Below are 26,520 nucleotides of genomic sequence, written 5' to 3'. Positions count from 1 at the left end.
CAGAGCCTACTCACCGCAGCAGAAGAGTCCGGGGTCCCCCTGAAAACTGAGGCAAAGCGGCCCGAAAGGTTTGGCAAACCGAGAAAAATCCCGAACTGTGAGAATGTGCACAACTACGGTCTCCGGACAAGGCTGCGGTGTTGCAGCGTCTCCATGTCGTCCCGTTCACAGCACCATTAAAAGCTGCATTGTTGGAGCAACGGCACGCCGCAAGGTATTGTGGGAAACGGTGTTGATAAACTGTGCCGTTCAAGAACGTGAAAGAGGGGGGAAAAAAAGGAAAGGGAAACAGCGCCGCCTCGTGTTCAGTGTGGATACTGTGCGCTTTTAAATGTTTAATGAACTAAAAATGATTCATTTTGCTATATTTTATTTTTAAATAATGTATTAACTGATTAAAATTGTTAATGTTTTAATCATTCTGTTTACTACTTTAAGTGGATTAGTGAAACTAGTCAAATTTATAAAAGCTTCACTGATTTGCCAATTAATTATTAACACATTCACTCATGGTTTGGGGTCAATTTTGGCAGGGTGTGTAGTTGTAAGTTAGCGTACTTACTTATTTTCTTTTTTTCCAAGCCAACATCTAGTGGCAGCCCAAAATTTCAACTTTACAAACAAAGAAACTATATTACATTCTGTTATTATTCTATTTTATTTTATAAAATATTATATTATTACTTAGTTATTTTTATTTTAATCTTACTTCATGTTATCTTTCAACTAAGCTACTTTGACTAGATATTTTACCTTCTAGATAATTAAGTCTAAGTCAAATATTATATTATATTATATTATATTATATTATATTATATTATATTATATTATATTATATTATATTATATTATACATTTTTAAATCCTTAAAATCAAATACATTTCATCAACACAATATACCCCAACTGTACGTGCAGTCGTTTCTTTTCTACACCTGTGGAAAGAGTAAATACAATATAGATAAAACAAGATTTAGAGAGAGAGAGCAATTAAACAACTGTTTAATATTGTACGTGAAATACACGTACACAAATTCAAAGCGTCTTATATTGTGTCTCATATTGCAACGACCGTATCAATCTATGGGTGGCGGTAGTGAGTCAATGACATAATAAACACTGCAAACTATCAGCCGTAGAAGAAGAGAGAAAAAAAACTGCTGCTGCACTACCGTCGCAGACGGATGACGCACTCACTGGAAGATGGAGAGAACACACATGTCAGCTTTTGCCTTGTATCAGACTTTGCCGACTCCCGCTGCTAAGACGCCTCCACCACAGGTTTACATGTTAAAATAATGTTGTAGTTACTGACTTATTGCATGTCCAGGTGATAGACTTTATTTGTTACAAATGTAGCAGAGACAGTACTGAAACGACTTCAATCCTCTTAATTGGCACCAAAGCACTGTTTGACATTACCTTAACCTGTGTTTATTTATTTAGGTCGAAGCAAAGAAGAAGAAGAAGAAGAAAAAGTACAATGAGCCTGAACCTGCTAATGTGAAAGTATTTAAACCTAAAATGAAAGCTGATAAGAACATGAAAAAGAAGCAGCTTCACAAAAAGTCTCCCCAGAAAGAGAAGAGTCTTAAGAAAAATACAGACGCATCTGTGAGTACCTGCTCATATACACAACATAAACATGTTTTTTTTCCCCCCTAAAGCAATACTACTGTTATTTTTTCTAAACCTGAAAACACTAATGTTTCAGAAGGAGAAGTGTGCCAATGTAAATGGTGAATCTCTAGAAGATGTGCTGAGCAGCCTGGCAAAGGTCAACAACAGCAGGGAGAGAGCGAGCGAGCTGTTCCAGTGGCTCATCAGCCCCGTTCCTGCCACGTCCTTTTTCAGGTACTGGCAAGTGTTTCTGTCTGCAGGATCATTAAGCTGGATATGTTCGAAAATAAGACATCCTTGTGTCTCTATTGCTGTAAATACTCACAAAATCAGAGGTTTGCTGTTGAACTTGACTTTTGATGAGACGTGGATACCTGTGGATACCTGAAAATAAAAGGATATTAGAAACCGTCCAGCCCTGCGCTTCATGTCACTTCATCACATAACGTTTTATTTCATGTTCTCTCTTCAGGGAAACATGGGAAAAGAAGCCCATCTTTGTCCAGCGCAAGAATCCACATTACTACCAGGGGCTGTTCTCCACAGCCGAGTTTGATCGCATACTGAGAGAGGTAAGGATCGGAAAGTTTGTATTTTTTGCATTTAAAAATTGCAAATTTCAAAGAGGATAATTGCTGTTTGAAGTCAGACATGAGAAACCGTGAAGTTTAGTCTTATTTTTTACTTAATAAAACTGGTGAAAATAAAGACCCCTAAAACAAGTGATGTGATACTGAAATATCGATACCTCCGATACCAGGTCTTTGTGAATCTAAAATCGATTCTCAAATCAAAATATCCATACTTTCGATACTTGAGTCATCGGAGGTCATGTAGGAACCCAGTGGAAAGGCATTTATGATGAAAAACTTAAATCACCAATGTCTTTGTCTAATGAAAGGAGAATGTTCAGTTTGGGGTGAACCTGGACGTCACAAGCTACACTAATGGCAAGAGAGAAACGCACAATCCTCCAGGGAGAGCTCTGCCATTCACTGTGTGGGATTTCTACGAGGTAAGATCAGAGATTCAGGCAGCTGATTTATATGTATTTACAGTTATTATTAATCTGATTGAAGGTTTAAGTGATTATGCACTGTTAAGGTCATGTTTACATTCCTAACATTTGGCCTCAATTAGCTGCAGTGACTTTCTCCCTGGAAGCCATTAAACTTTGTTTTCATTGTCACATTTTCGTCATTATTAAGTCGGATAAATATATAAGCGTTAAAATAAGTTTAAACATCTCCAGTGCTGCAAGCTAGACATTATCTGTTTGGTGCATCAGCCGTGTCAGTGCACCATCTGCACGGCGGCCTCGCTGCAGATTAGTAGTCATCCTGGTGTCTCCATTTCCCAGAGCGGCTGCTCCCTCCGCATGCTGAATCCTCAGGCTTTCTCCTCTACAGTGTGGAACGTGCTGTCCATCCTCCAGGAACAGTTTGGCAGCATGGCAGGAGCTAACGTGTAAGAATTCTGTAACTGTTAAAAAATATATATATATATCTGCAGCCGGAAAAACTTTTTTTATATTGATTATAGCTGTTTTTATTTATTTTTTCCCTTGAATCAGATACCTGACCCCGCCCGGGACACAGGGCTTTGCGCCGCATTACGACGACATTGAGGCGTTTGTGGTTCAGCTGGAGGGGAAGAAACACTGGCGAGTGTATAACCCAAGGTGAAATTTATTAAACGAGCTGTGTTTTATTTTACCGGATTAAAGACAACGTAGTTACACACAGTATATTAAATAGTAGTAAGTTCCTGATATTTGTTTCGCCAGTGGACATTCCAGACTCCGGTTGCCTAGGTAACCGCTTTGTATGTTTGTCAGTGAAACCTATTGGCTGTAGCCTAAATCTCTTGCCAAAGATCTTTTCACCTCTAAACACTACAACTCAAAGAATTAGTCTGACTCTTATACGCAACCATTAAAACACGTTGTGATGTTTTTGTTTTGGTTTTACGTTTCAGATCAGAAGAAGAGGTCTTGCCCGTGCTTTCGAGTCGTGAGTAAAAACATATTAGGTTAAATAAACGAGCCTTCTTAAAAACAAGATTGTTTTTTTGCAGACATTTCTCAGATTCGACTACTTTCCCCCGCAGCGAACTTCAACCAGGCGGATATCGGGAAGCCCATCCTGGACGTGGTGGTAGAAGCCGGGGACCTCCTCTACTTCCCTCGAGGCTTCATCCATCAGGGCGACTGTCTGCCCGACGCACACTCCCTGCACATCACCATCTCCTCCTACCAGAAGAACAGCTGGGGAGATCTGCTGCTGAAGGTGAAGCACTGATTTCTACTGGGTTACATGTAGATGAAGACACGGTCCGTATTCAGAAACCTGTGTATTTTGCAGAAGGGTGGTTGCATTGGAGATTTTTTTTCTTTTCAATACAAGATTTTCTTTAAAGAAAACAGAAGGAGACAGTAGTTTGTTCTTCTAACTGTTCCTTGAGCGAGGAAAATGAATCCAAACATTTTTTTACGGGAAAAAAAAAATACTTTGAAACATTATTAAACTTCAGTCCTATCATCAGCTCCCTGGGCAGATCCATCACAGGGCTAACGCAGAAAGGCAAACAACCATTCACACTCAGACCTGCAGTCAATTTCGAATTACCAGTTAACATGGCATGCACATCTTTGGACTGTGGGTGGAAGCTGGAGCACACAGACAAAACCCACACAGACGCGGGGAGGATATGCAAATTCCACACACAAATTGCCCACGGCAGATTGGAACCCTGGAACATTTTAGCATTACGTTTCTGCATCATTAAAATACATTTGCTCAAGACATTATAAAAATGTATGTCTGGCTGCCGCATTTATTACTATTTGAAGTAATGCTGGTTTATCCACTGACTCTTTAATGTGTCTCACTGATGCATACTGTATATCTACCACTGGAAAAAAAACAAAAAAAAAGCTAAGGATTTCTCACTCCTGGATACAAACAATACAGAAGATAAACAGAAAGCCCTGGGATTGTGTAATTGCAAACACGCCTTTCACAGTCGAGCGGCTATATTCATAAGAAGGGCTTCATATTTCACTCCTTTCTTTAAGGTGGTCCCAGCAGCACTGGAGATCGCAATGGAGGAGGACGTGGACTTCAGAAGGGGTTTACCGCTGGATTACCTGACATATATGGGAGTGCAGAACTCCGACAAGGTAATTACTCATTCGCGCTTCATTCGTTTCCACGTGTGTGTCGCCTCACCCGCTAACGACCGAAGTTGTTCTCGCGCAGAACGACCCACGCAGGGATAAGTTCTTCTCAAACATCGGGAGCCTGATGAAGAGGCTGACAAATTTCGCTCCAGTGGATGCCGCGGTGGATCAGAAAGCCAGAGAGTTCCTCCATGATTGCCTCCCTCCCGTGCTCTCTCCGGGTACGCGATTAAAACAGCATTTTAGACGCGTGCTGATTTTGATTAAAACTAATTCGTGACATCGTCCGCAGAGGAATTGGCCAGCAGCGTGCAAGGTGCTCCAGCGAGGTGGGCTGGTGGACAAGTTAAGGGCACGGGAGTGCACATCACCACCAAAACACAAGTCAGACTTCTACGTGCTGGATGCGCCAGGTAATGCAACTAGTTGTAACGTGTTCTCTTAATATGAATCAGTCACCCACAGACTACACTGAAATGTAATCGGGTGACTTCTCTGTTGCCAGGTTATGCAGTGACGGAGGCGTTATCGAGCTTTACTACACCTCAGAAAACTCCAGGGTTTACCACAAAGAGGAGCCCAAGAGTTTTGAAGTGAAAGCAGAGGTAGAGATTGGGGGGGGGGGTCGAATCTCATGTTTTGCACACAGTGTTCCAACGACGGTGCTAAGATGACGTATTTTCTTTCAGCACACGGATGCCATCGAGTTTCTGATCCATTCATATCCCAGCTTCGTGACGGTAGAAAGGCTGCCGTGTGATTCCGTGCCGGACAGAGTACGTGTTCACATTCAGACACTGTCAGTTCTGTGCGGGGTTGTGAAATCAGTGGTTTAAATTGTTTTTTTTTTCTTCTTTTCCCCCCTAGATTGAGTTGGCTGAACAGCTTTTTGAGAAGGGGATCATCCACACTGCACAGCCTCTATAGTGGTCCCAGATTCTTCAGTCGTGCAGACCGCATTCAAATGATCTTCCTACAAAATAAGATCCTTCGTGCGAAACCCTTTTGCACTAAGTTGTCTTCATTACTGAAACTTCACAATTCATTTATGAATTTTGCAAGAGCAGCTTCAAATAAATCATGTTATATCCAACCAAAATCACTAACGGGTAACAGATTATTTTGTTGGGAAATAGCATGTTTAATATTGGTTGATACAACTCAACAGCAGAGATACAGGAGCCTTTTTAAATTAACGTGAGGACCAGCGATCGAACATTTACACCACAGGCAGCAGGACGTTCCATGTGGAGGTCGGTCTACTTCCAGGTCACCTCCTCGCCAGGCTTCAGCTCTCTGCACAGAGGAAATGAGAAATGCATTCTGACTGGAGCGTTTTATATCATGATCAAAGTCAACATCTTTAAAGTAACCTTCAACTCAAAAACTTGTTCTAGTCAGTGTTATTTTTTTTTCTCAGATCTTTGAGCTCAGTGGCAAAAGACCGTTGTCATGGTTACGCGCACCACTTATTCAGAAGCTGATCTTACACACGTTTGATGTGGAAACCTGGAGCCAAACTTTGCACATACGTTGAGAATGGACTTCCAGGGGTGTAGAAGACATCTTTTATGTGATGGTTAAGGTTTTGAGATGAAAAAGAAAGTTCTACACATGCAAATAAATAAATGCAACTCATTCTCTCTTCTCATCACACCCCAGCACTAAATGCACAGTACTAAATTCCAAATATAAGTAAAATATGATGGGGGGGTATGTTATTTTGAGTTTTCTCACCTGCCATATAAGGCGCTCCTGTTCCTAAAAGCCGTCAGCTTCTTGTCCTGTTGTTTGTCAAGGTACCATCCGAGCACAAAGCCAATAGGCACAAATATGTGCGAATAATACTGTTTGGCAGCCGCTACCAAGTTCTTCATGATTCCTAGAGAAAGAGGGAGAAGATATTGTAAATTCTGTGGCTCTGATGTAAAGCAACAGTCGCGGTGGCACTTGTAGTCTTTAATACTGACAAAATAACACTTGTATAGATCCGCTGCAGTGCATGGCAGCTCATTATCTCTTTGTTGTAACATTTGCACAATAAGGAAATGTGCAAATGTTGTATACTTTCCGTCATCAGTATCACATACGGCCAGGATAGGATGTTTTAATGCATTTGCGGAAAATTCAGATCCATATGGGTCAGGTTGCTCCGTCTGTCACTGAATCAGAATTTAGTTTGGACAGACTGAAGTCATAAGAAAGTGGGTGTAAGTTATTTGTCAGTTTGGGTGTTTAATAAATCTGCGTGAAAACTTAAGGGATAATTCAAAAATGTCATCCAAATTAGACAGGAAGACCACTTTAGTTTACCATTATCACGCCATCTATAAATTCAGGACTTCCACAATATGGGTGATTTGAAGTGAGATCGATTGGTCCAACTTAGAGCGTGAATACGCCTGATTTACGTAAAAGGACATATTACAGGTTTCACCTGCAAACTTTAGTTACAACAATATACGAGGATCGCACTATAACTACCCACAAAATGTAGCATTACGTTGCAAATAGATTTTTATTTTAACCCAAGCCCAGCAGCGGTTGGCTAGCTAGCCTGTTAGCTTGCTAGCAATTGCAATCAGATTTTACCTGAGAACGGTTTCTCGGTTAAAACGGTTATGGTTCGTTTAGCGCAGAAAACACGATAGAGCACATTATGTCTAACAATAAAGACACACAACAATTAAGTATCTCACAATTACCTTCTGTTTACACCTAGCTGTGGCCTTCAGTATTAATTCAGTGAGAGAAGGACATTGGACTCCACCAATTGTGCCACTACGGTGAGGTTATTTCAAACTATTTAAAAACTGATATTACCGCCATGAACCGTGTGGTGGATCGTTACAAATCTTAATAGAATATATGAATCAAAAATATTATATTAGACATCAGCAAAATACAGTGTGAACGAGAGTATTTGGTAATTTGACATGAATGCCTTTGTACCAACCCCGCTAAACATGGTACGCTCCGTTACCCTTTCACACAGGATGTAGCGGCAAGTGGTGGGCGATATCGCTAGATTTGGTATCGATCCGATACCAGCTGAATACAGGGCTAATATCATCGATACCAGCTAAATACGGGGCTAGTATCATCGATACCGACATCTTTTAAAAAATAACCGTGAATTTGTATTATCTTTAAGTATTTTTGTGACATCCCCCTTGGATTATTAATCATAAAAAATCCAATACACAGTATTTGGACATAGTTTACTAAATAGAAAATATTTTATTGTCTCAATAAAAGTTTTTGTTCAGAAACAACACACAATTATCATTTGAGAATTCTTTTTCAGGCAGAATGTTCAGAAGAAACATAATACAGTCATAAAACTAAATGTTTGTTACAATTCCAGAAAAAGTATTATATAAAGGTCTGATGCGACAGCAGCAGTTTGAACAAATACTGTCAGCTCGCCTCTTTCATGGAACCGCCATCACGTAAGTATCGATCTGACACCAATTCCGACGTGGTATCGATACCAACTGTACTTTGGATCGATCCGCCCACCACCAGTAGCGGCAAACATGGCTGCCCCTCAAGTGTGTGATGAAACAGAGCTAGCAAAAATGTCTTAATGTTGGAACTATAGAAAGTCAAATCAACTGTCTTTCTGTGTCAGACGAAGATAAATTATATTATCTTTAACTTAATGGTATGCTTGAGTTTCCCTTACGTCCACGAGTTAACATGTTGCAACAATGCTAAACAGACTTTACCGGATGCTAACGTAGCTGACTGCTGCTAGCTATAGCTAACTGGTAGCATAACTAAAACAGTTACTCTTTGTATAGCCAGCTACATGCTCTTTGCGCCCCACGTATGCAACATTTAGCTATTAACCAATTGTGATAAGTGTTTTTTTTTAATGTTAAACAAATTTTGGTTCGTTTTCCTTTTAAATGTGATTCATTGAAATGAATTGGTATTGTGCGCAGTCGTAGTTGAAGACACACAATTGAAGCAGCGGAAGTCGCTCACAGTGTGTTGCTAACTAAACATGTGAACTTAATTCCTCTTTCAGCGTAACAAGTGAAAAATGACGTCCATTATTAAACTGACCGCCGTGTCAGGGGTTCAGGAGGAGTCCGCGCTGTGCTACCTGCTGCAGGTGGATGAGTTCCGCTTCCTCCTGGACTGTGGCTGGGATGAGAACTTTTCAATGGACATCATTGACGCTATGAAACGGTAAGTATGGTAGCAATCTTCTAAGTATGTAAATGTCCTCATATTCTTAGGTGTGATGTCTTTTTTTTTTTTTTTTTTCTCCTCCAGATATGTCCATCAGGTTGATGCCGTGCTTCTCTCCCACCCTGACCCCATACACCTGGGAGCCCTGCCATATGCCGTGGGCAAACTGGGTCTAAACTGCACTATCTATGCCACGATCCCTGTCTACAAGATGGGTCAGATGTTTATGTATGATCTGTATCAGGTAAGAAGCGGGTGTAGGAAAGAATTTCTTTCTCACATGCTTATAAATTTTTCCTCAAATGTTCTGGTTTTTTTTTTTTGTCGACTTAGTCTCGAAACAACAGTGAAGATTTCACGCTGTTCACCCTCGATGACGTGGATTGTGCGTTTGATAAAATCCAGCAGCTGAAATACTCTCAGATTGTCAATTTGAAAGGTGAGTGAACGTCAGCCATCGCGGATCAGCACGTCACCACATTTTAAAATGAGATAAGATGTTTATTGATCTACTTAAGGGAAATTCAAGAGTAGCACAGCAATAGAATAAGAGCCAGCATGAAAGGATAGTAACGTCTGTATACTCTATACATTTGCACCAGAAATCAAAACTGTTCTTTTTACAGTGTAGACATGTATATGTACTCGTGGCATATTTATATATAGACTCACTCGCCTGTTCATTAGGTACACTGGTGGAAAACAAATTTCTAATCTAAATCGATTTAAATCTTATCTTCACGGTATTTGTGATTTGAAATATCTATGGATTCAATTGACTTTTCATTATGTAGCCTGTGGTTTGTATTTTACTGCGTTTTCTATTATATTGCCAACCTAATTTCAGTCAATAACAGCACCTCAAGCTACACCCTCCACAACGATCAGGCAGTTGAATTACCACCCTGTTTCAAGATAAAATGAACGCTGTTAACAGTCATGAAGGTGGATTTTATGTGGGACTGTTATATTAGAATCCAGTACAGTTTGTACAGGAAGTAGTTGGTGAAACAGCTGACTTTGCTAGACATATAATCTGCTTTCACCTGACAGGAAAAGGACACGGCCTCTCTATCACTCCTCTTCCCGCCGGACACATGATTGGAGGCACCATTTGGAAAATTGTGAAGGACGGGGAGGAGGAGATCATATACGCTGTGGACTTCAACCACAAGAGAGAAATGTACGCGGACACAAACACGTGCACATGAAGTTTTATTTTTGGTTTGGTTTTTGGTGTGTAAACTGTTTTACTCTCGTGTTTTAGCCACCTCAACGGCTGCTCGTTGGAGAGCATCAGCCGTCCATCCTTACTCATTACAGACTCTTTCAACGCTGCATATGTACAACCACGTCGCAAACAGAGAGATGAGCAGCTCCTGAGTAAGTATAAACAGGACTCTATGATAGTAATATATTAATAGTATGTTTCCTGGAGTCCAGTCTTTTGTTTTCACTCCTCACTATTATAATGGAGTTTGTTTGTGTTTCTGTTTTTCTCTCCCAAAGCTAATGTAATGGAGACCCTACGTGGGGATGGTAATGTTCTTATCGCCGTGGATACGGCCGGGCGTGTGCTGGAGCTGGCTCAGCTCCTCGACCAGATTTGGAGGACGAAGGACGCTGGGCTGGGAGCGTACCCGCTAGCTCTGCTAAACAACGTCAGCTACAATGTGGTGGAGTTCTCCAAGTCCCAGGTATCATTGTCTCACTTTAGGAAACAAACCGTACTGTTCAGATTTGCCCGTCCACTTTATGCGTCAGTAAAAACTCAAAATCTACTCATTCCCTGTAGGTGGAGTGGATGAGCGACAAACTCATGAGGTGTTTTGAGGACAAGAGAAACAACCCCTTCCAGTTCCGACACTTGACCCTTTGCCACAGCCTGGCCGACCTGGCCCGCGTGCCCAGCCCCAAGGTGGTGCTTTGCAGCCAGCCAGACCTCGAGTCTGGCTTTTCCCGGGAACTTTTCATCCAGTGGTGCCAGAGCGCTAAAAACTCTATCATCCTGACGTACCGCACTACCCCGGGGACCTTGGCCCGCTACCTCATCGACAACCCCGGAGAAAAGATGCTGGATCTGGAGGTGAGAGCAGCAGTGGCAGTGTTGATTTACTATGACAGAGGCTGGTGATTTATCTCCTCATGCGGCGCTTGCCCCACGGGAAGCTCCTGTCTCTCACATTCAGACCGAAGCTAAGGCAGGAACGGAATGTGTCATTCTGTCATTTGCACCATATCTGTGCCTCACTCTTTCTCATTATGACAGGTGAGGAAAAGAGTGAAGCTTGAAGGCAAGGAGCTGGACGAGTTCCTTGAAAAGGATAAAATAAAGAAAGAAGCTGCTAAAAAACTTGAACAAGCAAAAGAGTAAGTCCTAGGGGAAATAGTCACGGGGTGACATGGCGCTTAACTTGTATTTCTCTAGTGATGCTTAATGCCTGTATTTGATCAGCTGCTAAGGCTGCTGTACTGGTGTGTACAGAATTAATGCTGATTTTCTGGATTCGCAGGGTGGACGTGGACTCCAGTGACGAGAGCGACATGGAGGACGATCTGGACCAGCCGGCCACCGTGAAAACCAAACACCACGACTTGATGATGAAGGGTGAGGGGAGCCGCAAAGGCAGTTTCTTCAAACAAGCCAAAAAGTCGTATCCGATGTTCCCCACGCACGAGGAGAGGATCAAATGGGACGAGTACGGAGAAATCATCAGGTACGAGAGCGTCGGCGAAGATCGTAAAAACGCAGGAAGCCGGCCTTAAATTGGCTGCCGATATTAACAAATAATCGATGTGATTCCAAAGGCTGGAAGAGTTTCTGGTTCCTGAGCTGCAAGCCACAGAGGAGGAGAAGAGCAAACTGGAATCTGGGTTGACGAATGGGGATGAGCCCATGGACCAGGATCTGTCCGTCGTCCCCACTAAATGCATCTCAAGCATGGAAAATCTCGAAATAAGGTCAGCGATTGTCTTTCTCTGTAAGAGCAAGGAATCCTTGTGTGTGTGTGTGTCCATGTTACAGTTGGTGTGTGTATTGCTGTGGACAGACACACACCTGATTGGATGTGGTCCTGGGCCGTTAATGGTTCCCTGATTAACTTCACTCTATAATTTCCTGGCACGTGTATTGCACTTAAGCATGATCTTTAACCCCGACATATAAATCAAATCACTTGTCTCCGATCATTTTGCAGTTGACAGTTGGTTACCAATGCAAGCTGCAGTCTGGTTGCCTAGGTAACCTTCTTAATATTAAGCACTTAAATTGTCACTGCACACAACTTACAACAGAAGTTTGTTTAGCAGCAATCTCTAGTAACAGCTTGAAGTCAGCCAAATGTTTTTGAAAAACATAAATAAGGAGAGCGTAAATATATTTCTATTGTACGTAGGGCTGCACGATTATGGCCAAAATGATAATCACGATTATTTTGACCAATACTGTAATTACGATTATAAATCAAGACTATTCATCATGTTAGAGAAAACATGTGTTTTTATTGCACTGCTTTTCAACAAACAGTATTCAAATTTAAAGTAGTATAAATGCTTAAAAATAAAACATGTTAATTTTGTAAAGATTTAATACAACTTTTCCTCCTATTTTGGTTTGTGATGGTGTTTTTTTTTTTTTAGATGCTTGCACAGCCGGGCAGACACAACTCTGCTGCACTCTTTGCATGTAATGCTGCCGCTCCGACGTGCACTCGCTTGTCATTTAGGCAGATTAATGAAGCCTTAAACATGCGTTGGCCCCCTGGTGGTTGGCTGACTGCTGATTGAGACACTGCTTGATTAGATATGCAGCAGAACCCGCCGCATTTTAAATGTAAACATCGCAGACATTCAGGTTCATTTAAAAATCGTGATCACAGTTATAATTGGATTAATTGTGCAGCCCTAATGCTTTTGCTCAGTTTGAAAAGCAAATACCGTTAACAACAATGCTGCTTCATCCCCTGACTACACCCTGACTCCCTGCAGCACGCTTCCTGTGTGTGTGTCTTTTTAGGATTAATTGTCCCACTGATACGGTTATTTTAGAATCTTTATTGTGTTATTTAGTTTTCTGTCCACCATGTTTGCATTAGCTCTGCTCCTTTGGCTATTGCAGCTTGATTAAGTGCAGAACTCCTCTGACTCAAGCCGCCGTCTGAATTTCACTGAACCTAAAGCCGTGTTAAAACGGTAAAGAAGTCCAAGGTTAAGCATGAGCGCTCCTCAATAAAGCTGCGTGCCATCCCATTCTGAACAGGCACATTTTAAACGAACGCCGCGCCGGTCCTGATATCTGGCTTCATGACTGGAATTTTAAAAACCCCGGCGATGCCGTATTATTCTCTGTTCTCATCGCAGTTGGTCACAGGCCAACGGTTACAGCACAACACGCTGCTGTAGCGCACTGGACGACCTCCAGCTGCGAACGAGTGTAAATGTTTGAATATGAAGCTAAGTGATACTGGAAAAAAGGGGTTACGTCCGGTCAGCGAGTCTCTCCTGGATAAACCGCGGTCGTATTAAGAAACGTCACGCGCGGAGACGACGGGGCTAATTAGCACGCTGCCTCCGTTTCTCCGCAGAGCGAGGATAACCTACATAGACTACGAGGGCCGCTCCGACGGCGACTCCATAAAGAAGATTATTAATCAGATGAAACCGAGGCAGCTGGTGATCGTTCACGGGCCACCTGAGGCCAGTCTGGACCTGGCTGAGTCCTGCAAGGCTTTCAGCAAAGACATAAAGGTCTACACGCCCAAACTGCAGGAGACGGTGGACGCCACCAGTGAGACGCACATCTACCAGGTCAGTCTCAGTTAGGCCCTGTTTATTTATTTTTTATTTTTTAGGACAGAGCGTTTAAATGTGATGTTATCCCCTCCCTATCTCGTCTCATCCCGATAAAGGTGCGGCTGAAAGACTCTCTGGTGAGCTCCCTGCAGTTCTGCAAGGCCAAAGACACGGAGCTGGCTTGGATCGACGGCGTGCTGGACATGCGCGTGGTGAAGGTGGACACCGGCGTGATGCTGGAGGAGGGCGTGAAGGAGGAGGCGGACGACGGCGAGCTGGCCATGGACGTCGCCCCCGATCTCGGCGTCGACCACAGCACCACGGCGGTGGCGGCGGCTCAGCGCGCCATGAAGAACCTGTTCGGGGAGGACGAGAAGGAGGCGTCCGAGGAGAGCGACGTCATTCCCACGCTGGAGCCGCTGCCTCCAAACGAGGTGGGAAAATGTTGCCTGAATGTGGGTTTGAGGTTGTGGGAAATGTTTGACAGCATTTGTATCTATTACTAGGGAAAAAAGAATGAAAGTTTAACAGTGGGACACGACACAATTCTTTCCACGATTGGCTCCAAACCAGTTGAGATGTCACGAAATCTTGCTCCTATTCAAACCATCTTTCAGTATCAAATGCCAAACATCAATGTTTTAGACCATTAGAACATGTGCCATACTCAAGCTCTGTTCCCTTTCAGCTCTATTTTGCTGTTGAAACAGATGTTTTTCCGTATTTTTTTGGGCCCTAGTTGCCGCCGAAGCGAGTCGGCCAAAACCATTACTTTCACGTCCCGAGGCGGTTTGACACAGAAAAGTGTTCATCCCTGACAGATAGCCACAGGACTCTCTGGGTTCCTGACAAGAGATTGTAATGTAATTGTGATAGTTGGTATCCAAACAGTCCTGACCCCTCCTCCCTCCTCTGTTCTCCCTCCAGATCCCGGGGCACCAGTCCGTGTTCATCAACGAGCCTCGTCTGTCCGACTTCAAGCAGGTCCTGCTGAGGGAGGGCATCCAGGCCGAGTTTGTGGGAGGCGTGCTCGTATGCAACAACATGGTGGCCGTTCGCAGGGTGAGTGTCCTTCCCCGCGGCTCGCCGAGCGCGCCATCCATCAGCTCTCTCAAAACACTACTCACCACTAGCCTCGGGCGCCGGCTTATTTATTTATTTATTTATTTGTTTGTTTGTTTATTTGCTAATACCTTGCGATCAAAATGTCGCGCCACATATCCTTCCCGTTGTGTTCGGGTTCAGACTTCCACTGCAGCTTTTTGGCTTTTGGAGAATTATTTAACACCGCAACAAACCAAATTAATACATCTCGATAACATTTACGTGGATCAGCCGCAACATTATGACCACTGAGAGGAGAAGGAAATCATCCACAGAGGACCCTCCTCTCAACCCATAGGACCCAGAGACCCACTACTAATGACAGGACACCCTCAGAAGGCCCATGTCCATCCTCTAATGAGTCACAACTGTTTTGAAGGCACAAGAGAGACTGTGGGTTGACTGTGAGCCACAGCTGAAAATCATCCATTTGAGGATCACTAATGTAGTAGCGGAGCATGACACATCGAGCTTGTCCCTGTGTTTGATGGATCGCGGATCTCGAGCCAGCGGTGCCTTTAAGTGCCGACTCGGAAATTGGATCTGCTCCTTGAGGGTTACTCAACACGGAGCAGAACACAAAAAGAAACAAATGCTTCCTGCCTAAAGTAGGATATAAAAATCCCAAATGAAAACACCTCAGTTAAAAGAAGATGGGAAAAAATAAAAAAAAAATAAAAACACAGGCAAAAGTTAACATCTGAAGTGAAAGAAAACGCAGGGGTGAGCCAGGACGCTAACAACAAACTGCATAATTGACATGAACTTAAAATAGACGCAACCCAGAAAATGGAATCAAAGAACACGAAGACTTAAAGGAGCGTGTGTTTGTGCTGTTTAGATGGAAAGTCTTAACATTAATTCGTCTAATCAGTAGTAAAGGAGTGGGGAACGTATTTGCATGAGCTGCTGGATGACCTGTGCATCTTTGTGCTCTCTGTGTCCAGACGGAGGCCGGACGCATCGGCTTGGAAGGCTGCCTGTGTGACGACTACTATAAGATCCGGGAGCTGCTGTATCAGCAGTACGCTGTTGTATAGCAGCAGCAGCAGCAGCAGCAGCAGGACTCGCTGCAGCACAGCACAACCATGGCAATACAGAGACAATCCTTTACAAGGACTGTACCCAGAGGAGGCGAGTGCAGCTCTGCTCCGTGGGCTCCTCCGGCTTCCTCACTGCAAATCTTGTTGTACATTTCCCCCTTTTTTATATATTTTGTTTTTCAGGTAACATTTTTTTAATAATTTCCCTCCGTAAAGTGACAGACAGATGCTTCCCCTGGACTGACCTCTCTACTTGAACGAGAACCCCCCCCCCCCTCGAGGCTCCTACGGGCTCACACCACTGTACAGTTACGCAGTTTAGAGAGATTTTTTTTTTCTTCCTGTTCCGACATTAAAAAGATTCCCCTTTTTCAAACACGAACGACTGTGAAGGCGTTGTGTGTCGGGCGTCCACAGTTCGGTGCACACATTTTGAGCGCCGACTAAAAATGTGAATCCAGTATCAAGTATCCAACGCCGGCGATGAATTCTACTCTTGAGATGGGTCTGAAGCATCCCTCCTACTGTTTATATAATAGACAGTGGGTACTTACCTCTGTAGTATGCACTCAGCTGAGATAATAGGAAGTCATTCCGTGGCCTCGCTGATAGCTATAGGGTCGAATAAGGCATCAGTCTTCTTGCGTTTCTTCGTAAAGTAGAAAGGGAGCACGAGAGGCTCCTTTTTCTGTGCCACTAAAGCCGTTTTAGAGGGCGACGTGAAGTGAACGTATTTGACACTCACTTTAAATCTTCTAATAAAGTGGAATGCATTGAATTTTGTAGGAAAAGGCCAAAATTAAAATGGCCTTTTTGTCATTTGCTTTTTTTAGACTTTCATGAGCCACGAGGGAAATTACTTGGTCACAGTAGCTTAGGTGCACGTGAAAGAAATACTATTAAAAACAAGTAAAAAGAAAGATAAAATAAGATTTCCATTAGAATAAAATAAAAAATAAGTATTGTCTAGTAAAATAAAATGGAAAAAAAAGTGTAATCAAAGTATGTGCACAATTTGCATTATATACAAATATGATAAAATAGAATGCCCTTTATTGTCATTATACAGTGTACAACGAGATAGTATTATACAATGGGCATTATATACAGAACAATCTATAAAGTTAATCATTTCTTGTATTTCTTGTGGGAGTATCCAGATATTTCTTCTAAATTTTCTTTTAGCATTGCATTGTGGGTAAATAATTTCTTTTCCCGTGAAACGATATGGTGTATATATACATATATTGTCTCAAGGCGCCTTACTTAACGCAGAGCCTGAAGGCCCCACGGCGCTCACTATTAAAAATTCCCTTTAACGGGGGGGTAAAAAAAGGGAAACCTTGAGTATAACACGGGTCTTGTGGGGAAACCCTCTAGTTCTGAGGCCAGCCATGGTAGAGAGACTGAAAGATGGGGAGGAAAAGAGAATTAGAAGCAAGGAGAAAAGTTTATTTGCAACTAGATGCGTGCAATAATAAACATGATAAATGAAGAGTTCATGATACCAGGTAATACGTGATGCATATTGGGTTGTTAATGGATGGGATGGGACGGAGACACGAACGAGGCCTCGGTGCATTATTTAAAGGCCGGCAGCACCACTGAGACATGTACGTTTGGATGAAGTTAATCTTAAATAGTACTAGTAGTAACATGAGATTATGAATGGGAAAGAGGGAAACTCTCTAGATCCACGGGGGAACCAATGTTTACATACGTCCACGTCAGATACATGACGCATCATCTGCTTTTCAGGAAAATCCTTAAATGCAATGAGTTTATAGTTTTTTTTATTTTAGTAGGGTAATGACTCAAACATCCATTACGACGAATAAACTAATCTAGTGTAAAATTGGTCCCGTTCATGTTTGATTCTGCAAAATCAAAATCACAAATATGCCTCAAACCCAAGTGAAAATTTTGGCCGTGCATTGTTGGGAGGTTTCACATCCTGCCACCGCTCGGGCTTCAGGTTAACTAGTTACTGCAGTGACACCAGATGGAGACATTTTTCATCTTCACCTAATCTGCCTCATATCAGATCTGACCATGCAGCATATGACCATCTGCAACCAAGCAGCGAGACGACACGACGCGGTAACTGGAGTTGGATGCGATTCAGCCAGGATTACCGCGCTCTTTATATTGAAAGCAGCTCCCTCGCCTCGATAAATATAAAAAATAAAAACTATTTCTACCTGTGACTGGGTTAAAAAAATGAACCGGTTAGGCAGTTTGTTTTCTTATCTTTTTTTCTGGCACACATGGATGTACAGCTCTCCTCCGCTGTGCCTCAGTGAGGTGTGACTGCTGGATTAGAAAGTTGGGTGATAAGAGTGAGGGTGGAAGATGGGGCTGGGGGAGGCAGGAAGGCAGGCGGTGGGGGGGTGTCATAGCCGGAGTGATGTGTCCGCTGCCGCCGCGGCGACTCGGATGATTACATTTGCAGCGTTGTGTGAATCCCCGGGGTAGATGCTTAACGTGGGCAGCTATGGAATGACACTTTTTATGGACGCACCAAAACAAACCTACTGCACCCCCTTCCCCCCACCATCACACATCATGGCCTCCTCTTACTAGGATAGCTTGTTGAGCGATCACACGGTGTGGAGAGGCGAGCAGGGAGGAGGGGGGGATGCACATACCCACACACCCTCAAGTAGGACGGTGAATAGCGAGCGGTGTGTGTGTTTCGTGAGCGGGTAAGTGATCGTTCACGTGGTTGGAGGAGTTAGACTTGGATGGATGGATGGATGGATGGATTGGCCGATCGCAGGCCTGTTTTTGCACGGTTGCGTAACATACAGTTTTGCACTTTAGAAACATTAAAATTTAAATGCTCTTCTTTAATCCGCGGCTCACACGCACACAAACTTTCAGAAGCCAGTGGTGCCTTCATTCATTCATTCATTCATTCATTTATTTATTTATTTATTTTCTCTGTGAACCTCAGTAACCTGTGTCAGGCAGGAGCTGAGTGAGAGGCAGAGAGCAAGAGTGGAGATGAGGAGGGAGTGGAGAGGAGCTGTTCTGTGCCACAGAGCATGCCAGCCCTGCCCAGTCCACTGCTTTTCATTTTGATAATTGACCGGCGACGCCAGAAATGTCCATCAGCTAATCCTCTTAGCTTTCATAATGCTGACTCTGTCACAGAAGCCCCTGTTTTAATGTAACGAGCAGCTAAGCCCGGAGAGCGGGGGCAGAACGGCCGCTCTGCCCCCTGGAGGACGGCGAGGAGATCTGCTATCCGCTCAACAAGTGAGCTGCCAATCTGTCAGGGCGTCGTCAATAGCATCATAAATCCGCAACCCTGGCTCCGGGACGAGCCGCCCCCTCCGCCTTTCGTACCGTGCCCGTTGGCACGGAGCTGCACTCCAAAGAGGGAGCATCTTGGTTTGTGCATGTCCATTCATCTGCGTGGACAGGAGGGTGAATGAAGTTAATCCCTTTTGAATTCCTGGTCTCCTCACTAAGCTGACTACTTAATGTCAATGACATCAGTGTCATAATGTGGAAAGAGGACGAATTTCTATGAAACCGCAAAATATTCAAACGCAGCATAAGGCACTAAAATCCCCGATCTAAAAATGGAACTGTCACTTTGTGCAAATGGACGTCACGTTGATGTTCATTTTTTTAGTGTTTTTGTGTTTTTTCAGGGGATGTAAAGCTCAGGTTGTAAATGAATGAGAGTCTTTTGATAGCATGACAACTGCTGAAATAAATAAAACCTCTAAAAATAAAGTTATATTAATAGTATATATAATAATGGAATATGTTATAATAATTATGGAAAATAATTTGCAGAATTACACATTTTGCTTCATTTCTTGGTAAAGGAAGTTACTGACTACAGGAGAGTCAACAAAGCCTCCTTCTTAATTTCCCATATAAAGATTGGTACAAATGATTGATCAGAAGCTAAATGCTTATTTATATCTGGTTTCACTTCTTAAAACAATCTCTGGACAGACCCCTTTAGTGTTAGTAAACATGGTGATGTTTTTTGTGGGTGGGGTTTATCTGGAGGCAAAACAATCCACAGGAATACGTTAGCTAGTTAGCTAACTCTGAATAGCAGTTTGTGTAGACTTGTTTTTGACAGTGGTGGAAGAAAAAGCAATACTTTGGGGCCTGAATATGTACTTTCACTCACTCCCAGGACCATAAGTGTAAAGTTAAAACATTAATCGTCAGCACTAGATGTGTTTTCTGCTGTATGAGCCAAAGTTCTGCCAAGCTAGCACCAAGACTGGAACACAAATGAACCAATGACTAGATTAGATTAGGTAGATACTGTTTTTTATGGGAAATTTGGTTTCCAGTAGTAGAAGAGGGCACTAGCAACGAGTCTCCCGACCTTTTTTGTATACCAAGTGTTGGCTGACAAGTCCAGTTTGTGATCCCACCGTAGACCCAGGTACTGAACCACCTCTACACACTCCCCATTGACGGTTACAGGTTCTAGGTGGGACCTAGACCTCCAGAAATCCACTACCATCTCTTTGGCTTTAGTTGTATTGAGTCAAAGGTGGTTCACTTCACACCTTGAGACAAATTTCTTCACTAGATCCTTGTACCCCAAGTGGGTCAAAGTCGGGAAAAACATTAAGCTAATGTGAAAAATGGCCACTTGAGGCCAGAACACAAAAGTTCATGGTAAAATGTCCAGCTTTACAGTAGAAATAAACATATTTACAGCCTAAATGAATTAAGGCTTGTAGTTACAGCATGTATAATTAAGGGTGGTGTCACAGGTTGCCGGCTGTGTGCCAGGAAGTCACCTACCTGCCTCGTTTCCACACTCACTCTCTTCAATTATATGGGAGACGGCCAGAGACGACAGTGAGCATTAAATTACTCTTTGGGAAACTAGTTGCTGACGTCATGAAGACTTCAACCAGCTTTACATACAATCCATGCGTTTTAAAACACGTTTACGCATTATTTGAATGAATAATATTGATCAGTTCAGGCCATGTAAAGAGAGCTGGAAATGTGTTGATTAGAAAGCTTTTCCGAGCGTTTTCCAAAAAGCTTAAACTAAAAAATGTCTAACAATATGAACTTTTTCTTTTGTCTTTTCATTGTTTCCCCCTCACAATAATTAATCTCACTCAGCCTCCACTCTTTTATTACTCCAACTCTATCTTGCTGTTTTTATTCTGTCTCTTCCCCAGTTCCTCCCTCCGTGGACAATCCCTGTGCACCTTCCTGTAGTGATGTGAACCAGTCACGCCCACTCGCTATTTAAGACACACATAGAAAGACAGCGTTGAGCAGGAATCCTGAATTACACCATTACGGAGGTGATCCTCTTACGCAGCCCTGCTCTTCACACTCGTCCAAAAAAGCGAGATGCTCACGAGCACAAATCCACAAAAGGCACTCGCTGCCAGATTATCCACAGCCCCCGATACCGCAGCTGTCGCGCTTCCTTTTTTCCCCCCTGAAACAATGCGTTTTGTTTGACGCACTCATAGCCGGGACTGATCCCGGCTGAGTCCCTGGAACGGACATGTGGATGACTTAATCATCGCGCGTGTGCGGCTTGATATTTAGGACAGATCACATGAGATTGTTTTGCTTGGCTTGAGTACAAACAGCACATTCTTCCCTCCCGTGGCAGCACAACAAACCTGACCATGTGGTTGTCCGTAACTTGAAACGATGCAGGACGGGATCAGGAGACACACTCCTGGGTGAGGGCTTTATCGGCCTCTTAGCAAACTGCATTCAGCCTGACATGTGGTTGCAGCCAGTCAGCACAATGCAACCTGGCCCGGCCTGCTCTCTCCACTCAGCACGTCGGAAGCGAAGCGGCCTTATCTGATGTGACGCGGCTGACACCACCTTGAGAGCTGCGAGGGGACCCCGCCGCTGATTAATTCGAGCTCAGAAAACACGACATAGATTAGCACCCCGTGTTTATCCCTGCAGACGTGTCTCCCGGAGCTCGCTGGCACGCCGCGGTGCCGTGTAATGCGGCTGAATCATCCGCGGTGAGTGGTGCGGACGTGAAAACGAGCGGAGGCCAGAGCGCGGAGTGTGAATCCAGAGAAGTGACTCAGCACCGCACGCGTTTATCTTTGAGCAGTTCGGTTTACGTGCCAGCGCTGTGAGTGGTGGCCTGCAGACCTCAGTCAAATGGATAAAAAAATAAAAAAATAAAAAATTATTCTGCTCGCTTTAACCGGTATCACAACATAAGTGGGGTTTCGCAGCATCGGGCGGAATTCAGATTATTGTTCAATCATGGGAAAGAATGCTTAATTTGCTTTTAAGCAGCCTAAAGCTTTCTGTCATCCACATTCTCTTTAAGTCAAGCAAAACCCCGAATGGGTTCAGAGGTGAGGACGTGCGGCTTGAGCAGATTGTAGGTCAGAAAATATTGTGTAAGAATTATTAGTGATGTGTTTTTTCTGTCTCTAGCCTTGCAATAGACTGGAGACCTGTCCAGGATGTACCCTGCCTCTCGCCCAATGACAGCTGGGATAGGCTCCAAAATAAAAGGAAGAAATTACGAAGGACTTGACGGTATTTAAATCGGCCCCACCTGTATAGGGGTGAATGGGTTTGCAACATCTATACTTTGCACCCTAACAACTGATGGACATTCACAACACGGCCTTCATAAGTTCTTAAGTGACAAAACGCAGCAAATTAAACAAGTCTTGAAAAATCTATGTGTTATGAGAAATAGGGTAGGTAATTTGCAGTGTAATTTTTACTTTACAAATTATGGACATGGCCGATTCGCGCTGGATTAACGTCACAGGCAGCCTCCGTAATTATTAGAATTTACCAGAGGTAAACTAGTCTTGTACAAATAGCGCTTAGAGAAACCGGATGATTAAGACCATGAGATGTGATTAAGATCTTAGGAGTCAAAGATGCACATGCTTAAAAACAAAAGCGTGGTGCTAACACGTTCAGCTGTTCTAACATTCTAGTTGTAGCCTTTGCAGCTTGTTTAGGGTTAGGGTTAACTTTCTCTCAAAAGATATAAGCACATTTAACTTGTGTCTAAATTTAATTAAGTTGTTGGACTCACGAAAGACAGATTTCTAAAAAAAAAATTGTTACAACTGAGGGTCAGGGGATTAGGGGTTAAAATCTTTGGTTTATTGGACATATTTTATGTATTTTTTAATTTCCCCCCACAAATTTAAATTTCTTTAAATACACATTAACATCAATCCAAGATATTTTACTAAAAGGGATAAGGGATAGCTTAATACTGAGTGCAAAATGATAATAATAATGATGTATATTTATAAACAGCACTAGGTCAAGTTTAATATAGAGCACATATAGTAGGTAGGGGGTCCGTATTTAATTGCTCCATCAGTTTGGTGTCCTTGGCCTTAAAAACATTGAAGACCTCTGCTCTATACCATGACGAAACAGCAACACGCAACTCCCAAAATCTGCAATTTCTCCAACAGCCACTTGAGGCTCCTCAAAAGAGCAGCACTAAATCACCAATGTACACGACAAATATATTATTCCCACAGATGTTTGTCTGTAGTTTTAGGTAGTTAGGTAGTTCTTTTTTTACAATTTAAGTAGTTATTTTAGTGATTTGATGCTATAAAAACACAACGATGGCCGCTGTGATTGAGATTTGATGTAACTTTAAATCACTTAAATGGCCTGTTTCAAACCAGCGAAATGAGCTGTAACTCAATTGTACCAAGGATTGGTGCCATTTTTCAGTAAATTAAATTTGCAAACCAATCTAGCAGTACAACCAGCCTCGGAGACCTTGTACGTCTGAGCATCTGCCGGAGCTATGTCAAAGGTTCGCAGGGGTGTGCGCTAGCCTAGTGGAAGTACAGAGGGGACATTGTTACCATGGCTCCAAACTGGTTGAGAGATTAAGTAGGGACCCCCTACCTACTAAATGTGTTCTATATTAAACTCGGCCTAGTCCTATTTATAAATACACATTATTATTATTATTTTGCTAACCTCTCTTGCTGTTGTCCAACCATTTATTAAACGCGATGTCACCTTCCCTAGTGACTACGTGACATCATCCGGGAAGCTCTGGATACTCCCCGAGCTGATCTTGCACCCCGAGCAGATCTGGCTCTGCAGAGAATTGCTCATGCTTTACTAAATAAATCAGCGTAGTGCCCCTTTAAAAAAAGTTTTTCATTAAAAAGCACATTCGGCTGCTCGTGCCCGCTTATGAATAATAACACTATGACATTAACAACTCCTACTCACCGGCCTCCCACACCGTGCCTATAACTTTTGTGTCCAGCATGGAGGTGTGCAGGGTGATGAAATCACACAGCGGGGAAATCTACTGGCTCATTGACTTTATTGCAGCCCCACTCCACCCCCACCACCAAGTGAATGAAGAGACGGAGAACTCACCCCCACTTGTCCTCTGCTGCCTGCATTAATACAGTCTCTGCAACTCCTGATGATATCTCCCCAGAATGAATAGGCTGCATGCTTCTTCCTGGCATAACCTCCGCGGTCAGTCTGAATGGGACTCTTCACTCTTCTCGAGCGAGGGGAAGAGGTTGCTCTTTGCCTGCATCCTCCTCTCGCTCTGCGGACCGGGGGAATAATGAAGTTATTTACTGTATGTGCAGCCCATTACAAAAGGTTAAGACGTCTCTCTCGGAGATAGCCGGCCTTTTTTTTTTTTTCTTTTCCTCGAGCAACTGTCCGTCAATATAAAAAAAAAATGTTGAATTGAAGGTTGAAGGGATGCAGAAAGTAGGACATGTGAGAAATAACAAGTTTGTCACCGGAATAATGAACAGTGAAACAGTATATTAATATTAAATTATATCAGAAGTATTCATGAGGCGTTTCTTCTGTGGGAATGCTTAATGTTATATAACACTGTTCAACTTCAGGGAGTGGATAAAATAAAGCAAACACAGTATTTCTAGAGCAACTCCACAATATTGAAAACTACCGTATAGCTTCCCTGATGACATCCCTTCCACTTTTTTTTTTTGAAGAAGAATTAATTGCCACAAGATGGCCAATGTTATTTATTTCTCCTGTCAGTGGTTTTAATGTTTTGGCTGTGCGACATACACTAGACATTTAAAGGCCACTATTTTCCTCTCTAGTAAAAGGAAGCCAGAGGCCACCTCCTGTACATCCCTTTGGCGCCTATTGCGTGTGATGTAACTGCCTTTTTCGAGATACGCACATGCAAATTGGACTCAGCAGGCATGAAACGCACATAAATGATCAATTTGCTGTTTTTTGGAGCATGTGACGTCCGATTTCATACATTATGTGAGTATGAGCCATAGAGCCTGGTACCGATGTGAACCGTGCGGGGTTGACTGACTTGTTGTCGACAGCTGTACCGGGGAGTTTTCATGTCCTGGAGGACGCCGAGAGCAGTCGACGATTTCTGCCTCCAGAACACACAGATTAGCTTCTCCGCTGCTCCTCTCCGCCCGGTGTACTCTTCACACCTGAGCAGGCATACAAATAAACCTGCAGCGCTGCCACAGAATGCTCAACGCTCGTGATGAATATTTTATTTTTTCCTGCAGCTCGCTCAGAAGCTCTTGCAAGGAGTAAAATCAGCACGTCTCCAGAGACGTTTCAAGAGAGCGCGTGCGCGTGTGTTTGTGTGTGTGTCTGTGTGTACGCCGAGCTCGTGCTCTACTGTTAGTACCAGCCGTAGGCTAAACTGGGCTCGACAATAGTTGGCAGGTTGAGGGAAAAAGGGTTCAGAGCTGCAGATATTTCTCTCTCCATCTGTCTGCTAGCTTCGGATAATTAGTCAAATATTAGTTGCAATGCCAGCCGTGACATTAATGGAAGGTGTTTTTATTTGGCTCGGTCGTCTGGACATCTCGACCCCCCCACCCCACACACACACACACACACACACACTCACACACACACACACACGTGCCTCTGCAGAATCAGCTCCACTATTAAATGGGATATCCCAGCACAGTGTAGCCATTGTGCAAACTCTGTAAAAGGACGCTCTGTACTCCACCTGCCCTTTTTTCACTTCACAAAAAGGAAAGTTAAAGGTATCAGACCTTCCTGATGTTGATTCTGGGAGCACTTAAACTTGGAGATAAAATATCTTTTTTTGTTTTTTATTTAAATCTGAATCAGTGAGTTTTTTTGTTCACGTTACCTGAGCCCCATCGGCTGATACAGTTTGAATAGCTGTCGTGGAATTGTAGATGCTAGAGTTTCCGTTTCCAGTCATCTTAGTGGAAGCATGGCAGAGTCTGAAAGCGGCTGCGTTTGTCTGATATATGAGGAGTAGTGTTCACAAAATCCCATGTCAAACAAGCAGGAGGACTTATCTTTGCCTTTTGGTATACTGACTTTCAAGAGAGACTGTTGCACTTTCAAATCACACATTATCTCCCCTTTGACGCGATATACAGGGCCTAAAATGTAGAAGCAGGAAAACAAACTTTAGTTATTTTGATAAAGATGTAGCTCTATTCTACTGTGAGCAACCATGATCTTATTTTATTTTGTATCCATCATGAATCTATAAACATGGCACGAAGAAAATAGTTTGCTACCTGGATGAGAAGTCGGAGATGTATAGC

General features: G+C 43.1%; 3 protein-coding genes across 4 annotated transcripts in view; 2 read left to right on the top strand and 1 right to left on the bottom strand.

Annotated features, from left to right (window-relative positions):
* extl3 (exostosin-like glycosyltransferase 3) overlaps positions 1-225 on the bottom strand; it is a 29,995-nt gene extending 29,770 nt beyond the window's left edge. For both annotated transcript variants that reach the window (XM_047573325.1, XM_047573324.1), the window contains exon 1: positions 15-225. The gene's annotated coding sequence lies outside the window, so the exon portion shown is untranslated. The remainder of the gene's footprint in view (positions 1-14) is intronic.
* A 922-nt stretch (positions 226-1,147) lies between these two features.
* On the top strand, positions 1,148-5,901 carry riox1 (ribosomal oxygenase 1). The gene is made up of 15 exons (XM_047574546.1): positions 1,148-1,279; positions 1,445-1,612; positions 1,713-1,852; positions 2,091-2,190; positions 2,520-2,633; positions 2,979-3,085; positions 3,192-3,299; positions 3,596-3,630; positions 3,728-3,906; positions 4,695-4,799; positions 4,879-5,020; positions 5,092-5,212; positions 5,305-5,404; positions 5,489-5,575; positions 5,667-5,901. The coding sequence occupies exons 1-15, from the start codon at positions 1,202-1,204 to the stop codon at positions 5,724-5,726; spliced, it is 1,644 nt and encodes a 547-aa protein (XP_047430502.1). The 5' UTR covers positions 1,148-1,201; the 3' UTR covers positions 5,727-5,901.
* Positions 5,902-8,319: 2,418 nt separating this feature from the next.
* cpsf2 (cleavage and polyadenylation specific factor 2) lies at positions 8,320-16,322 on the top strand. The gene is made up of 15 exons (XM_047574345.1): positions 8,320-8,466; positions 8,836-8,999; positions 9,087-9,246; positions 9,336-9,441; positions 10,056-10,185; positions 10,270-10,385; positions 10,512-10,699; positions 10,798-11,088; positions 11,272-11,372; positions 11,516-11,719; positions 11,811-11,963; positions 13,586-13,808; positions 13,910-14,227; positions 14,721-14,855; positions 15,845-16,322. Exons 2-15 carry the CDS (start codon positions 8,851-8,853, stop codon positions 15,935-15,937), a joined length of 2,367 nt encoding a protein of 788 aa, XP_047430301.1. The 5' UTR covers positions 8,320-8,466; positions 8,836-8,850; the 3' UTR covers positions 15,938-16,322.
* Positions 16,323-26,520: the final 10,198 nt, after the last annotated feature.

The sequence above is a fragment of the Mugil cephalus genome, chromosome 21, assembly GCF_022458985.1.
Source record: "Mugil cephalus isolate CIBA_MC_2020 chromosome 21, CIBA_Mcephalus_1.1, whole genome shotgun sequence".
NCBI lineage: Eukaryota > Metazoa > Chordata > Actinopteri > Mugiliformes > Mugilidae > Mugil > Mugil cephalus.
This window is presented reverse-complemented; position numbering and strand designations above follow the sequence as displayed.

Coding starts and splice junctions, on each gene's coding strand:
- cpsf2 (XM_047574345.1), top strand. CDS start 8,851: ATGACGTCCATTATTAAACTGACCGCCGTGTCAGGGGTTCAGGAGGAG. Junction 10,186..10,269: donor TTCAACCACAAGAGAGAAAT/GTACGCGGACAC, acceptor CTCGTGTTTTAG/CCACCTCAACGGCTGCTCGT. Junction 13,809..13,909: donor GTGAGACGCACATCTACCAG/GTCAGTCTCAGT, acceptor ATCCCGATAAAG/GTGCGGCTGAAAGACTCTCT.
- riox1 (XM_047574546.1), top strand. CDS start 1,202: ATGGAGAGAACACACATGTCAGCTTTTGCCTTGTATCAGACTTTGCCG. Junction 5,021..5,091: donor CCCTCCCGTGCTCTCTCCGG/GTACGCGATTAA, acceptor CATCGTCCGCAG/AGGAATTGGCCAGCAGCGTG. Junction 5,576..5,666: donor GTGATTCCGTGCCGGACAGA/GTACGTGTTCAC, acceptor TTTCCCCCCTAG/ATTGAGTTGGCTGAACAGCT.